Genomic DNA, 14,149 nt, shown 5'->3' with positions numbered 1-14,149 from the left:
CCCCCCCACCTCCACCCCCACAAACACACATATCCTCCCACCTCGCATATGAGCAAGACAATTTGCTGTCGCTCACTCATCCTCACCACTATCTTGAACCCCCCCGCCCAACACCACCGTACTCCTTCCTAACCCAATCCAAAACAGAATACGTACCAGTTTCTACTGCTATCTGGTAGCCGGCTTCCAGTCTCCGTGATGACCTTTCCAGCTTCTCTGTGTTGTCCAACAGATGCGCTCTCTGCAACAAATGGAGAAAAAATAAAAAATAAAGCCAGAGAAACAAACACACACAAAAAAAATTGATTGAGAGGGCTGGGACCCATTTCAAAGAAACACATCAACACTGTCACCTAAACAGACAGACCACATCCACAGCGACAACATAATACAGCCAGGTTGGCAATAACCTTCATGGATGACAATGTGTTATATGCTGATGGAATATCAAGCATATGCATGTTGAGGCTGACAATGTAAGAGGTGCTGCCGCCTCATCTTGGACATGAAAACAAGAACTACTTTGAGGTTTGTTGCCTCCTTGTATTGTTTCACAGCACAAGCCTTCTGCTGCACACAGAGAAAAGTTAAGGCATGGGAGGTGGAGCAAATTGAAATAAAATAAAAATGTTATTTGAAGCTTTCCAGTTAAAAGACAATCCTGTCCAGGTGATGGCTTCCAACTGGAGGAGAAATTTAAGATTAAATCAACATTTACTCCCTCAATTGTAGATAATGCAACAAATAAAGTGCAACATTTATTTAATCATAATATATCTAAGTCTTCTCAAACCACTCAGTGTCATAAATGTACAGTATATATAATGATTTAATGAATATTATAGAGGTGTGAAATTTAATAATTATCCTAAAAAAGCCTCACATTTCTTTTCTGCTTCTTGTTTATCCACATTAGTGGACCAAAACAGTATTCATGATGCATGAGTTACTGCATCCCCCCTTGGTTTACTCACAACTATCAACAATCGACAAGGCTGCCCATTGAAAGCATGGAGTTCACAGAGCATATCAAGAAAAGATGTGTTTCATAAATAATGAAATAAGCAATTTGATCATTTTTTCAAAGTGGATGTTTTTGAGTATCAAGGTGTTAGCTAGGGCTCGAATATCATGTGTACACATATCAACTGATAGCTGTTCCTTAGATACCAAGAAAATCTTTGGTTTTGGTTTCTTCTATATAGCTAAACAATTCATGTCTGACAAGCAAGGCAAGAAAATATCTGATCTGTTGACTGACGGCCTTGAATTCCATCTTAGGGGCTCTCAAATGTAGGAATCTACCATTATGGTTTATTTGTTCAAGTATCCAATTACTGCACAGTGTATTAAGAGATATATTTATAAAATAAACAAGAAGTTTTATGGTAACGGGCAATTTATTTGCTTTTAAATACACTTTCTTAAAGTAAAAAAATAAAAAAATAACAAGGAACCAATGCTACATTTAAACAAAAGCTTACACAGACATGTTGATCTATACCTGGACATTTTTTGGATTGTTCAATGTAATGTGTGCTTTATTATCCTGAATCAAGTGGAATATGTATTATTTTAGTGAGTTTTGTACATATGTTGTGAGTGATTTTAGCATTTTACTTACCAACTAACAGCGACAGGTAGTAAATTTGTCACTGAGAACTGAAAACTATTCTTTAGGAAAAAGAAAATCTCTTGCTTGGAATACCAAATTTAATTATTCATTTTCAACATTACAGTGTTGCGACCATTGTACACATGAGGTTCACGAACTATCACTGATCTCACTCGCATTAGTTGTGCTGTCAAAAGTGTCGATATTAGATAATGGATGTTTTAACCCTTAGTTTTCCCATGGAGGTTTCCTTCCACTTCACTATCAATGTTTTGGACAATCGTTTAAATTTGATTATTTTAGGGTGTTTAAATGTCTGCATCATTGGTCTGCATTAGGTTTGGTTCTGTGTTTCTGACATAACTATGTTCTTATTTCCAAGATCTAATAAACTATGTCTCTGTGATAAGACCGTACTATATCACAAGGGGGTTAGTTATGCAAGCAACTGTTTGATCAATCAAATAATTCCTGTGAATTAACCGTTATATTGAAGTTGTTTCATTTTATGCCCTTTCATTTTATCACTGTGCCTACTTCAAGAAGATTTTAAATATTGACCAAACTGTTATTTTGGTTAAAATTAATAGACTACTTTCTCCTTTTTACAAATTCCCAGCCAAACATTTAGGTGTTGAAGACAGTAATTCAAGTTTTGCGCATATTGTCTATACAACATTTCCTTTTAAAAAATGTTGTCAATACCATCAAACAGTCTGTCTCATTATGCCGAGGCACAGTGTAATCTCAGTAAAATCCTTTTGTCAATCTGTGTGTTCGGCTGCAAGTTTCAACCACCTATCTAACATACAAACTTCAAATATGCATATGTGCATGTCCAAACTAAGACCTAGCTTTCATTAAATTTAAACTGGGTTCAGTAGAGAGGATTATAAACAGCATAAACATGGAAGATTTGCATGTTTACTCGAATGTTGTTGGTTTTGATGGCCTTTCTAATATGCTATGTTAAGAAACTGATCAGATGTAACATATTTGACACTCAAAAACAACCCGACGAATGACAACCGCCTCTCTGACAAGGGTTTATGCCCATCATATGAGTGAAAGGGACAGGGGGAGAAGTGAAATCTCTAGTTTTGGTAAGGCTGTCAAAATGTGTACCAGCTAATCACTCAGAGGAAATGAAAAACGTGGAGGAAAAAAAAAAGTCGACGACACACTTTTCAAAGTTTGACAATAAGAGGGATGGGAAAAGAGCAGGGAGGAGAAAACTCCCTCTGAACTCTTTTCTTTCCCTCGCTTCCTTTTTCTTTGCACCGCTGACAGATGTCATTTAAAATTGCAGAGATACTTTTTAATAGTTAAAGGGAGGGCAGGGGGAGGATGGAGGGATAGGAGAACGGGTGGGTGTGTGTGTGTGGGTGGTAATATGGGCTGCTGGTAGGAGGAGAGCGATGAAGGAACAGTGAGTGGGATGGGATGCAAGGTGTGGTGTGTTTTTGGTGAAGGGTGTGGTAGGGGATTTTGGGGAGGGGTTACATGGGTGTGGAAGTGGTAGTGGCACCGGCAGACATGGTGGCAGTGTGCACGTGGGAGAAAATGGATACCAAGCTTGGGCTATAATGAGCCCCTATGGATCAGAGGGGACGTATTGACATGCAATGCTTAAGCTAATACACCTAGACCATGGCTGCAGTGCCTGTGTGTGCCTGGGAGCATGAGGCAGCCGGGGATACTGACAGAGTAGCGCACTCCCTGGGTTCTTCAAAGAGCTCAAGTGATTAGTATGTTATCATTACCATTCGAAACGTGATTTTCCTATTCCCTCTCGGCAAAGGTGACACGTCTCGGGGAGACGGCCGGCAGACTCACTGCGATGGAAAGCCACTTCAAAGCTTTCTCCTCCTGAATTTCTCTCCCTCACTCTCCCTCTCCTTCTCTTCTCTCCCTCATTCTGTCTTCTTTTTAGTGCCGGGGGGAGGGGAGGGTGAGTGTGGGTGGGTGGGTGCGTGAGGTGGGGGGTGGAGGGGGGTGCTGGGAGGTAGTGGTGGCAGTGGCGGTGTATATGTGTGTGTGATCATTAGAATAATGCGCCCTGAGTTTGACGGTGACAGAACCTGAAGGAAAGGGTGAGAGTTCAGCCACTAAGAATCCAGTAATGGCACACTGTGATGGCCCTAATAATGAAACAATCCAGCCATGGACACAGGATGATACCATGGAAAATAATGAAAAGGAACATGTACAATTAAAACTAAACATCCTACAGTATGTAGTCACAGTCGAGGCTGATAGGCTGATTATGTCTACAATCTTAATCTACAATGAGGGGACTCTTACTTCCCACAAAAGCAATTTTGTTCCAATATCCAAATGTCACAAAACAACCACAAAAATGTGAATGTATCGAAGTGTTCAGCTACGGTTTCATTCTGCAGTTGGCAAGCAAAATTCAAGGCATACACGTCAGCATTTTTGTCGAAGAAAATGCAAAGTGGCTGCCAGCCCCTACTGTGCTACAACATCCCATATCAAGGCTTGACCCCAGTGGTTCTGATATAACCATTGTGAAACCTTCAGAATAAGGCAAAGATACCCTAACACCTGTTCAAACTCAAATACTGGCTTGCAATTCAGATATGCTATTAATCTACTTAAGAAAAACTATGGATCTCACCAAAATCACATCTGATTGTCTCATGGAGTGTTCTAGCAAAAGATTTAAATACAATATATGAAAAATATTGTGCATCTTTGAGTGCACTGGTGCATTTCCCCCTTCCACCCGCCACCACCATTTCTGCCTATGCATGTATGCCTTTTCATCTGACACCTACATTTTGAACAAAGATCTTCTTAGGAACCATGAAAATGGTGTTTTTTTGTTGTGCTTTTTTGCGTCAAGAAACACTCTTCAGTTGTAAGTTATTAACAGGGAGCCCCAGAACAATGCAGCTGTAGCTCAAAAGAAATCTCTCCCCTCTTTTTTCGCTCTCCTGCCTTTTTTCAATATCAAACACAGGCGGTTACTATCACCATTTTCCAAAGTTCAGATGATTTCCTTATTATTTCAATAAGGGTGGGGGAGAGTCAAAGTGAATAATGATGACAGCTGTGATTCAGACTGACTGTGTGATCTTCTGTGCCGTTTGTTTGGGACTTGTAAGACGAGGAATTACAAGTGTCAAACAGCTGTGAATATGGGTGCTAAATATTTAAACATGTTTTTCAGCTGAAGAAAAAAAAAGTATAGTTTTTTAAAAGCAAGGCTTAAGTGTGTATAAGTTGTACCAGCCTTTGATTCAAATGCAGGAAGAGCAGAAGGGTAAAAGACTGCAATAGATAAGTGCAATGGCGAAGAGGGCTCAGAATCAAGCCCGATTACACAGATCGGGCCATTCCAAAAGGGGTAGACAGGTGAGGTAACTCAAGGTGTCTTCTGAACCTCAGGCTAGAAGGAAATGTAAAAAAAAAAAAAAGGTGGAAAGAAGAAGGGGAAACAAAAGTACAGCTAAATAAAAGAAAAGGCGTGATAACATGGCATCTGGGCCAGCATGGCGATCTAAATTATGGATAAGTGTGAATGGTGAGGCTTTGATAGGAACTGAATTACTCTGTTTCAGTAGAAGCCCTCTTGAACACAGCACCATTCAAAGGCACATTTAACAACATACTGTAAGTACACCTGCAAACCAAGCTCAGTCATGCTTCAAAGGACAAGCGATATAATGTAACCTACAGAACAAAATCTGCCTCAATTAGAGGTAAAGACACTGTCTCTAAATTATGTTTTAATTATAATTATTATATTTAATTACAGTATGACATATGACGTATATGATGTTACCGAGTGTTAATTGTTAACATTATGAATAGTGTGTATTTGACATTTACTTAGCAAGTATAATGGCATTTGAGCTAATTACTTGCTGGAACAAGAAGAACAAATGTTGCAGTTTAAAATCTAAAAGGCTGCATATACTGTATGTAACAGTTTAAGTGCTAATGCCTCTGTCTATCTATCTATCCATCTATCTATCTATCTGACTTAATAAACTACCTCAGGCATTTTCAGACTGCTGATTTGAATTATCATGCTTTGTTACATCTAAATGATGTCCAGAGTAGAAGTTTCAGTCCTAAAGGAAACGTGATGAATGGATGGGTTGTCACGGCAGTCCCATTTTATATTTGCTACAGTTTTTACAGTTTCTTTTTTTTAATTGAAAGATGAATTGAATTTACTGAGTTAATTTGTCTTTAATTATGAGTGGAGAAGCTCAATTAGAGCATCTGTATTAGAGTTACAGCTAATAAATAATTCAGGGAACCACGATTTTTTTCCAACATCAATACTTTTTGTTTACCACCTCAAAGAGAAAGAACAGTAGTGAAGAGGCCAATGCCAACTGTTGCTGATGGGACTGGACACAGAAAACTTTTATGAAACGTTATATGAATAGTAAAATAATCACCAATGCCAATTAGCTTAGGTTTTTACTTATAACTAATGAGTCACAGTCATAATTAATTTGCAAAACCTTAAAATAACTTTCTTATTTTGGTAAGCTAATCTGCTAAGCAACACACTAAGTATGATTTCCGCTGGTTATGTATTGTTGCTTTATCTTGTTAACTTTATCTGCTAAACCAAACTGAAACCGATTTTAGATGTCACATGTTCATAAATAAACGTGATGTACAAGCCAGCAATGTACGGTACCTGAGAGTTTCAAGAATTTCACATAGGCGTCGATATCGACATGTTTCTTGACATTTTTGTTTGTTCGAACTGATGTACATTTTCACGGAGAACCAACAATAACACTTCATCAAATTGCATAATGCATGCATGATAGAGTATGGACAACTAAATACATTCAAATGTCATGAATTGAGTTCAGTAGTCTTTGGAAATGGTGGTGATGTTAATGCAGTGGTGAATGATAAAACAGCGACTGCTATACAGTCTGTCATCATGTATAGTCTTAAACACATATCGTACGATAACCTCAATCCGATTCAGTACAAAAGGCAGAAAGCAACTAATATGGCCCCATTCAAGAAAATTAAGGGGTCGTAAATCTTACAAGCAGCAGCTCCCTCTTGAAACTAAGAAGTTGAACAACTTCTGAATTGTGTGGGCCCAATAACCGAAGCTACTTAATTCGCCAAAAATTTGTCTTCAAAAAGGCGGATCAGAAATAATAGCTTATCTTCACCTTCTGATATTTAAGGTAGGGGAAACCGGAGAAACCTGCCTTCAGTGAATTCATTATCTTTGGCTTGGCCTGTAAACTGTTCAATCAGACATTTTTAAAAAGATGAGCAGATTTTAATTTTCTACAGGAGAGACAAGGGGCAAATTGAAATTTCAGTGGAAAAGCATAATTTGAATGGTTAGAGCAGAGAAGCACTTACCTCTTCACGTAACTTTATTAACTGCATCATGAGAGCAAAGGAGGGAAAAGAGAAAGAAGGAGAGAGTGAAGGAGAGATTAAAAAAAAAGCAGAAAAACATGGCAGGAAGAAGATCAGTCATGTGGCTGGGTACAGAATTAACCTTGACGATTTATCCGTTAGCTTGTTTAGCATTTCGAAATCACAAGACAAACACATTAAACGAAGCTAAACACGCCGCTCGGGCTGACTTTTTTGAACAAACAAAGATCAAGTCCTGGTGCTGTCACATTAAACAAAGGGAGGGAATGGATCGCTCGACTTGCAATATCAACTAACATTATCAAGGAAGGCACATCACAAAAGCTGATATAGCAAGAGAAAAGAATTTAAAAAAAAATGAGTAAAATATAGTCTGCACATTTACAGATTTAAATGTTGTGGAACAATATTTTGTATCTGTCATTTTGCGGAATTCTCTGGAAAAGGATAAAAAGAAATCTGTGCCCTTTGGAACCAAGCTGGAGAAATGCTGAGCCACTCCATTTGTACCACTGTTTATCAATGCTGATATGCTGTCAATATTTCATGTAGCTTATGCATCTCAGTAAAGGTAGATTATGTGTGGAAAGCTCATGTGAGGCTACCACTGTACATACATTCAATGCTGCTTATTTTTGGGACAGCCACAGATCATGAAAAATGAATCTTAGCGTAGCTATACATTTTTGATGAAAGAGAATAGCAAATTTAAAGTGAAGTAAATAAGAAATGCTATTCCTATTCCCTCTCCTGGAAAACCTTGCATCTCTGATAATGAATCAGACATTTGAGGGAGGGAAACAATCCCATTTGCCATTAATTATGCCTAATCACAATTATAAAGGTTGCTTCCCTTGCATGTTCTTAAGTGAGGGCTGTAGAGAAGGAAAGAGGAGGCTGGGGCTTATCGTGGGAATGCAACACTTTTGAAAGAAAAAGGGGAACGACAAATTTCTTGATTCGCAAGCCCTTTAGAGGTGATTTATTTTTTAAATCCACATTTCTTGGCCAACATTAAAGGTTAGCAGATCTAAAGGGAGGCTCTGGGCTAGTGCTGTTTATTTTGAATTTTGAGTCTGGAATCATTTTGTATCGTATAAAGCAGAGTGTTCTTAGATTGTGAATTACAAACATGATTGCTAACTTTAAGGTTAAAAAAAAATACAGCTGCGAGAGGGTCAGTTTTGTTTTCAAATGATTCAAAACAAGTGACACAGAAGAAAAAAATTACGCATGAGCTCCTTCTATCATCCTTTTAAACTGAAATCCTAAACAAACACAAAAAAACAACACTGTACTGCATACATTTGTCTATTTATATTGTACCACTAGTAAACACACTCAAAGAATTTTGTCATATAATAATACATTCAGATGGAATCTATCCTATATAAAACACAAACAGAAGTATCGGGTACTTCACACATTACAATATTGCATTTGTCACAGCATTCCCCCCCCTGTAATTTTAGAAGCATTTCAAAAATAGTTTCTGCTTCACTTGTTTTTTTTTTTTCCTCCACCAATCATAAAATAGAACTACAATGCTTCACTACAATATTAGAATTGTAAAAATATTGTCAATATCTGTAATGTGGGAGGTAAACAAGTATAATTGCATGTTTTTCTAAAGAGCTGTCTCTTCCTTGAAAATGTCGGCAGTAACAAGACGCACTTAAGAATGGAAACTGTCTTTTCTAACTTAAGCAGCAACTCCCCACTAAGAATGAATTATTGAAGGGGCCAAAGTTTAAAACTACACTGTGGATGTGGTTATTTGGGGCTTGAAAAAACCCCAGCAGATCCTGCGATCCCTCACCCCAGCTCTGCCATCAGTCAATGGGTACCAAACAAAACTTGTTCTAGCTCATTTGTGCTGCACGACTGATTGCAAGTCCTCGTGGAGGATTTGTTAAAACTATACAAGGGGGCATGTTGAGCTGTGTTCCTTGTTTCTTCCTGTTTAGCTTTATTTTTCTTTGGCATCCATTCTTTAGTACAGCAAACGATGCTCGCGTTGCTCAAGAGATACAGAGCAGTAAATACAGAATATGGTAAATGTTATAATTACTCCTGCATGAGCGCCTTTCCTAGTGTTTTTGTGATGCCAGCCAGTATTCAAAATTGCACTGCTGCAATTTTTCTGTTATGATAATCAGCAATTTTTTTTTTTTCAAACAAAAGATTTTTTTTTATCCAATACGGAATTCGATACAAGTGGTAATCTGCTTCCTTTGTAGCCTGTAAAATCTGGTCCATGCCGGCTCAAACCAGCACAATCTCTTGTGGCCAAGCCTTCTGCTGTGACTGAAATCGAAACTATTCCGTATAGTGTTCGTGTGTGAAAAATGTGTGTGCATTTGCTGCTTTGTGTGTGGCGTCTGTGTGTGTGTGAGCAGCAACATTTGTGCGTGTGTTGCATGCAGAGGAAACAGAAAGAAGAATGTGCAATAGTAGCCTACCACATTATTAAAAAAAACGAGCGATAGTGCCAATTCAGTCTCTGTCCGCATACAGATAACGAATAAATGCCGAACTCTATTAAATCGTCCTTTAGCCATTATCGCAGGGCCAACACGCCATTTTCAGAACTTATGACGGTTCCCTATTTACTTAGCTATAAATCCTTGCCATGTAACCAACAGATTTGTGACTGGTAATGATCTGCTCAGCCAGGGCTATATGAAATGATCCTGACCTCTTTCAGATCGTCAGGAATTAAATTGACCGACTTGCCCCGGCCCCCACCATCTTTTCCCCTCTCCTATCACCGCCGTCTCGTTAGATAAAAAACCCTGAAGTTCCGAGTACTCCACTCACAGCAAGACCAAGACAAGTATTATCTCCACAAGTTTTAAAATGAAAATGAGGTAAATGCGGCACCTGGGAGAAAAAGGGAAAATGTATATCATGCATTTTCTTTGCTTTTGCCCCCAGCATGAACTCTTTCTAAGGTTTTCTGTGTGTTTCAGATATATTGTATAATTACAATTTTTAAAGTTTCACCTCACACATTATTATTGCTAATTATTACTTTTTAATTTTCCACAATTCAATAATGAATGGTACTATATCATGTATTCCTATATACGTATACTGATATATTACATGGTACTTATTAAGTATCTATACTTCTATATATATATAATAAGTATGTTTTAAACATATTAAGGATTGGAGTCCTGGTAATCAAAACAGAAAATGGGAGAATAGAATGAAGAGCGGTATAAAAAAAAATGAAAATGTCACTTACTGTAGCTTAGATTTTTTTTTAAAGTGCATCATGTTCTGCCTTAATTTCCAAAGATAAATATGTTATAAGACAAATATATTTTGTACATATAAACATAACTTTTTATTTTATTAATGCTTATTTCATGATTTACATTATTATTTTGATGTGAACTGAGAATTAAGAATGAGTTCAGTGTTCACAGATGTCACATTCTCCTACCTCTATTTTTCCTGACACGTGTGCATGCATGGATTCAAGTAGCACAACATTTTAGTGTTTTTCATTTAGCAATAAAATTATTTGATATAAAACACTATAAAATACAATTGATAATTCTTGTCAAGGATAACCATTAATTGTAAACAATAATTACAACAATAAAACATCTATTTCCTAAACGTAGAATATAAAAATATATTAGAGCATTAATTCTATACTTATATATTCTATTTTCCAACAATTTCCTTTTAGATCTAGATTTGTAAATATTATTTTTAAATATTTTTAGATGAATTTTTAATAAAAGGGAAATAAGATTTGAAATGAAATGTGATATGGTTTTTCAGCTTTTTCCTTGACAGGATTCTGATAGAACTCATCACTGTCTCAAACGTGACATTTCTGACAGCAAATCTCCTTCCAACTTGTGCATAAAATGTCAGTCACTTTTGTGTCTCACTAATTTGCCAGGAATATGCATTTCAATTACACATCGTGGCTCGTGATACATATGTTTCTAAGATGTGGAGTTCATGGGTCATCATTGAAATGGTAATAGGGAAATGTTCAAAAAAAAAAAACAGAACTTTATTTAGCTTTGCTTCCCTGTGAATCATCTAAATATACTCACATAAAGCACTGTGGGACTAAATGTGCAAATATGCATTTGAGTATTCATATTTTTCTTTTTTCCTTTTTGAGTGTGCACGTTTGCAGATGCAAAGTATTTATTTGCATGTGTTTGTGATTGTGCGCCTTGAGACACAGTAACCCCTCCAAGTTGACAGCCGATTCTAAAGGCAATATATAATTAGTCAAAAGACGTTTGGTCATAGTTGAGAGTGGCTGCGTATGAGTGGCAGCTGTGCAGGTGAGCAATAGGTAAGTGCGTCTTAAATGTTAAAACGCTGCTGAATCCGTTTATGTGTCACTGTTTTGATGCAGTTCTGCATTATTCAAAACAGTTTATTCAAAACAGCTTAAGTTTAAAATTACATGTGGCATATTTTGGCCAATTAAGATCACAATTCAAGATAATTGTTTTTCTTCTTCATTGCCACTTTCATAACGGCTGTGAATGAATCGTTTGTAGAGATTGCTGACAATGAATGAAAATTGTTAATGTGGTCTTTATCTTTTGTTTATATCCCTCAAATTCAACAGGCTGAACTGATATTCAAACAAAATGTCAGTCATAGTCTTTTAATAAACAATTAAACAATTGTGAATATGTTGATAGATAATAGATCAAAACGATTAAGAAGTCAAATAGAATTTGAGATTTTTCATTAAAGGCTGATATTAAATAATGAATAAAAACATTTAGGGGCTAAAGGATCATTTCTGTGGAGTACAGCACCAAAATATTTCACTGATATTTATATATTATATTTTTTTTTTTTAAAATATCACTCGCCAACAGTATGAGAACCTGAATTCTTATTAATTTTGAGTATCTGAATTGTGCAGGTTTTCCACCCTTGGAGTTTAAAGAAAGACCAGAGAACAAGATTTAGCAATTCTGAGTGTGCATGTGTGTCTGCGTATGTGTGTGGAACTTGATGGAGGATGGAGGATCTATTATTGGCCTAAGTCCACACCCGGCTGGAGAACAGCTGTGGGACGGTTGGAGTGGGGAGGCCGGGTTTTTGGATTGAAATTTCTGTGTTTGTGTTTAGGTGTGCGTGTGTGTGTGTTCGTCAGTCACAATCTGGTTTTAGCCAGACACTGGTCCCATGCCCTGAGCCCACTCACTGGCAGCCCAGCTTTGCATTAAACAGTGTTCCTTCCGCATGACTTGGTGACAATACTGTGGGTTCAGCTCTCGATGGCCCCTATGAGGGGCCCACCTCCTCACCCTGGGGGCCAGTCAGCCACCCACACTGGTGTCGTTTGGGCCCCTGATTAGCACCTCACCTGGTTCTCCGAGGAGCTGGCGTCATCCCCCAGGAGCTCGTTGCGCACCTCATCACTGTAGGCAATACGTGACCTTTTCTGCAGGGGGAGGAGGATGAGGAAGAAGGACAAAAAGAAGAAGAGAAGGGAGAAACAGAGGAGAGCAAAAAGAGAAAACAAGTGGGGAAATATGGCTTAGTACTGTTGTTGATGCAAAAACACAACAGGCATTCCTTAAGCACGAGAGCCCCCTAATGGAACTCGGTGACAAGTCACACACATGCAGGCTGTGCGTATGTGTGCGAATGTGTCTCTCTCTCTCTGCGTGTGTGTACCCCTACAACACATGTATTGAAAACAAGTATGTCTAGGTTTGTGCCCATGACTCCCTTCCAAGGTGATCTACTGTACCTAGTGCACTTGTGCCACAGAAGTGGTGGCAAAGAGCCCCCCCACCTTGCCCACTTAAACAAATATAAGTTGAGGGATAAAAAAACTCATCTTGTGTGCATGGAGAGGCTGTGGAACAGGGGGACAGGGGAGAAGGCCAGGGAGATGTATTATGAGGAAGTATCACTTGTCAGCGCTAAATCTTTTCTGGGGGCTGTCACCGCTGTCATCCCAGTGCAGTGGCAGGCTCTGTGATAACACCAATGCTGAGACTCAGACAGGGAATAATTCATCACCCATTGGCGGCCCATCGGATTTGGGGTTGCCTCTCTCTCTTTCTCTCACAGACACAGACACAGATGCACACAAACACCCAGAAGCATGTGTGACCTTTCTGGCTTTTTCTGAAGCCTCTATCCTCTCCTCCCCTCCTCCCGTCCTCCTCTCTCTCTCTCTCTCTCTCTCTCTCTCTCTTCTTTTATAGTTACCGAGAACGAGAGCGAAAATATCAGTAAGTGGAGCAGAAGTGAATGCTTCCTCTCGTTATGCAGTTAGTTTCTGACTGGCGCTTTGAACGGAGTCGGACCGATATGACTTTGTCGAATACCGACGCTCATATTTGTGGGTTGCTTTCACTAATGGCCAGGATTTACTTCCACATTTATATCAATTTAAAGCCAGAAGGAACTGAAAATACTGAGAAGTCTCAGATCGTGAAACCGGCTTACATTACAGCCTTTATTCCTAATTTCCTGTTTTTATTAGTGTATTTTGATCATATTTTGGTTAAGACGTCTCTTTGTATTCTGGCTCGGTCCCGTTTTAATTTTCTCTTAATGCAAATGTAACTGCCTCCACTGTTTCCTGTCTCAATAAACTCTGTGCTATACTCATTGCTGTGTTGCTCTGAGTCAAAAATACTTTTGATTTACTAATTAATTCGAGTAGTTTGTACTCTGGCAGAGTTTGACTGGTGTTGAGCTGTTATTAGTGAAGCTTCTTCTTGTGCAGACGTCTGGGATTGTAAAGTCCAGGTAACTACACATATAAGTAACTAAAATTATGACTAAATATCGCCGTCAACGCACCTTTGTCACGTGACGGAGACGAGACGCAGCGTAAATGGCGGTCATGTGACGAAAACTATAATCTAATATATAATGCAATATTGTTGACGGATAAAAACGGGACTAAATGTGGTTTGCAAAATAAATAAAAACTAAAATATCTCTTCATTGTCTTTGACCAAAACGAGACGAGACGAAATGCAATATTTCTGTTTCCTGAGTCTCAGGGCTGCATCAGCGCACTGCGCAGACGCAGGCGACGTCACTTCCTCAATCCCCACTCGCGGCATTATTTAGAAGATGCAGCTGCGGTGGGTTAAC

The 14,149-nt window shown here is 38.4% G+C and overlaps 1 protein-coding gene across 1 annotated transcript in view; it reads right to left on the bottom strand.

Annotated features, from left to right (window-relative positions):
• Nucleotides 1-156: 156 nt before the first annotated feature.
• The window catches only part of vti1a (vesicle transport through interaction with t-SNAREs 1A), a gene marked incomplete at its 3' end in the record, with an annotated part of 37,306 nt that continues 23,313 nt past the window's right edge, over nt 157-14,149 (bottom strand). The window contains 2 exon segments of the mRNA XM_035658060.1: nt 157-241; nt 12,393-12,470. Coding sequence (XP_035513953.1) covers nt 157-241; nt 12,393-12,470 — 163 coding nt within the window.

Source organism: Morone saxatilis, unplaced genomic scaffold (genome assembly GCF_004916995.1).
Source record: "Morone saxatilis isolate NCDOM2014 unplaced genomic scaffold, NCSU_SB_2.0 Contig1, whole genome shotgun sequence".
Lineage (NCBI taxonomy): Eukaryota > Metazoa > Chordata > Actinopteri > Moronidae > Morone > Morone saxatilis.
Note: the sequence above shows the minus strand (reverse complement) of the source record. Positions and strands in the feature narration are given on the sequence as shown.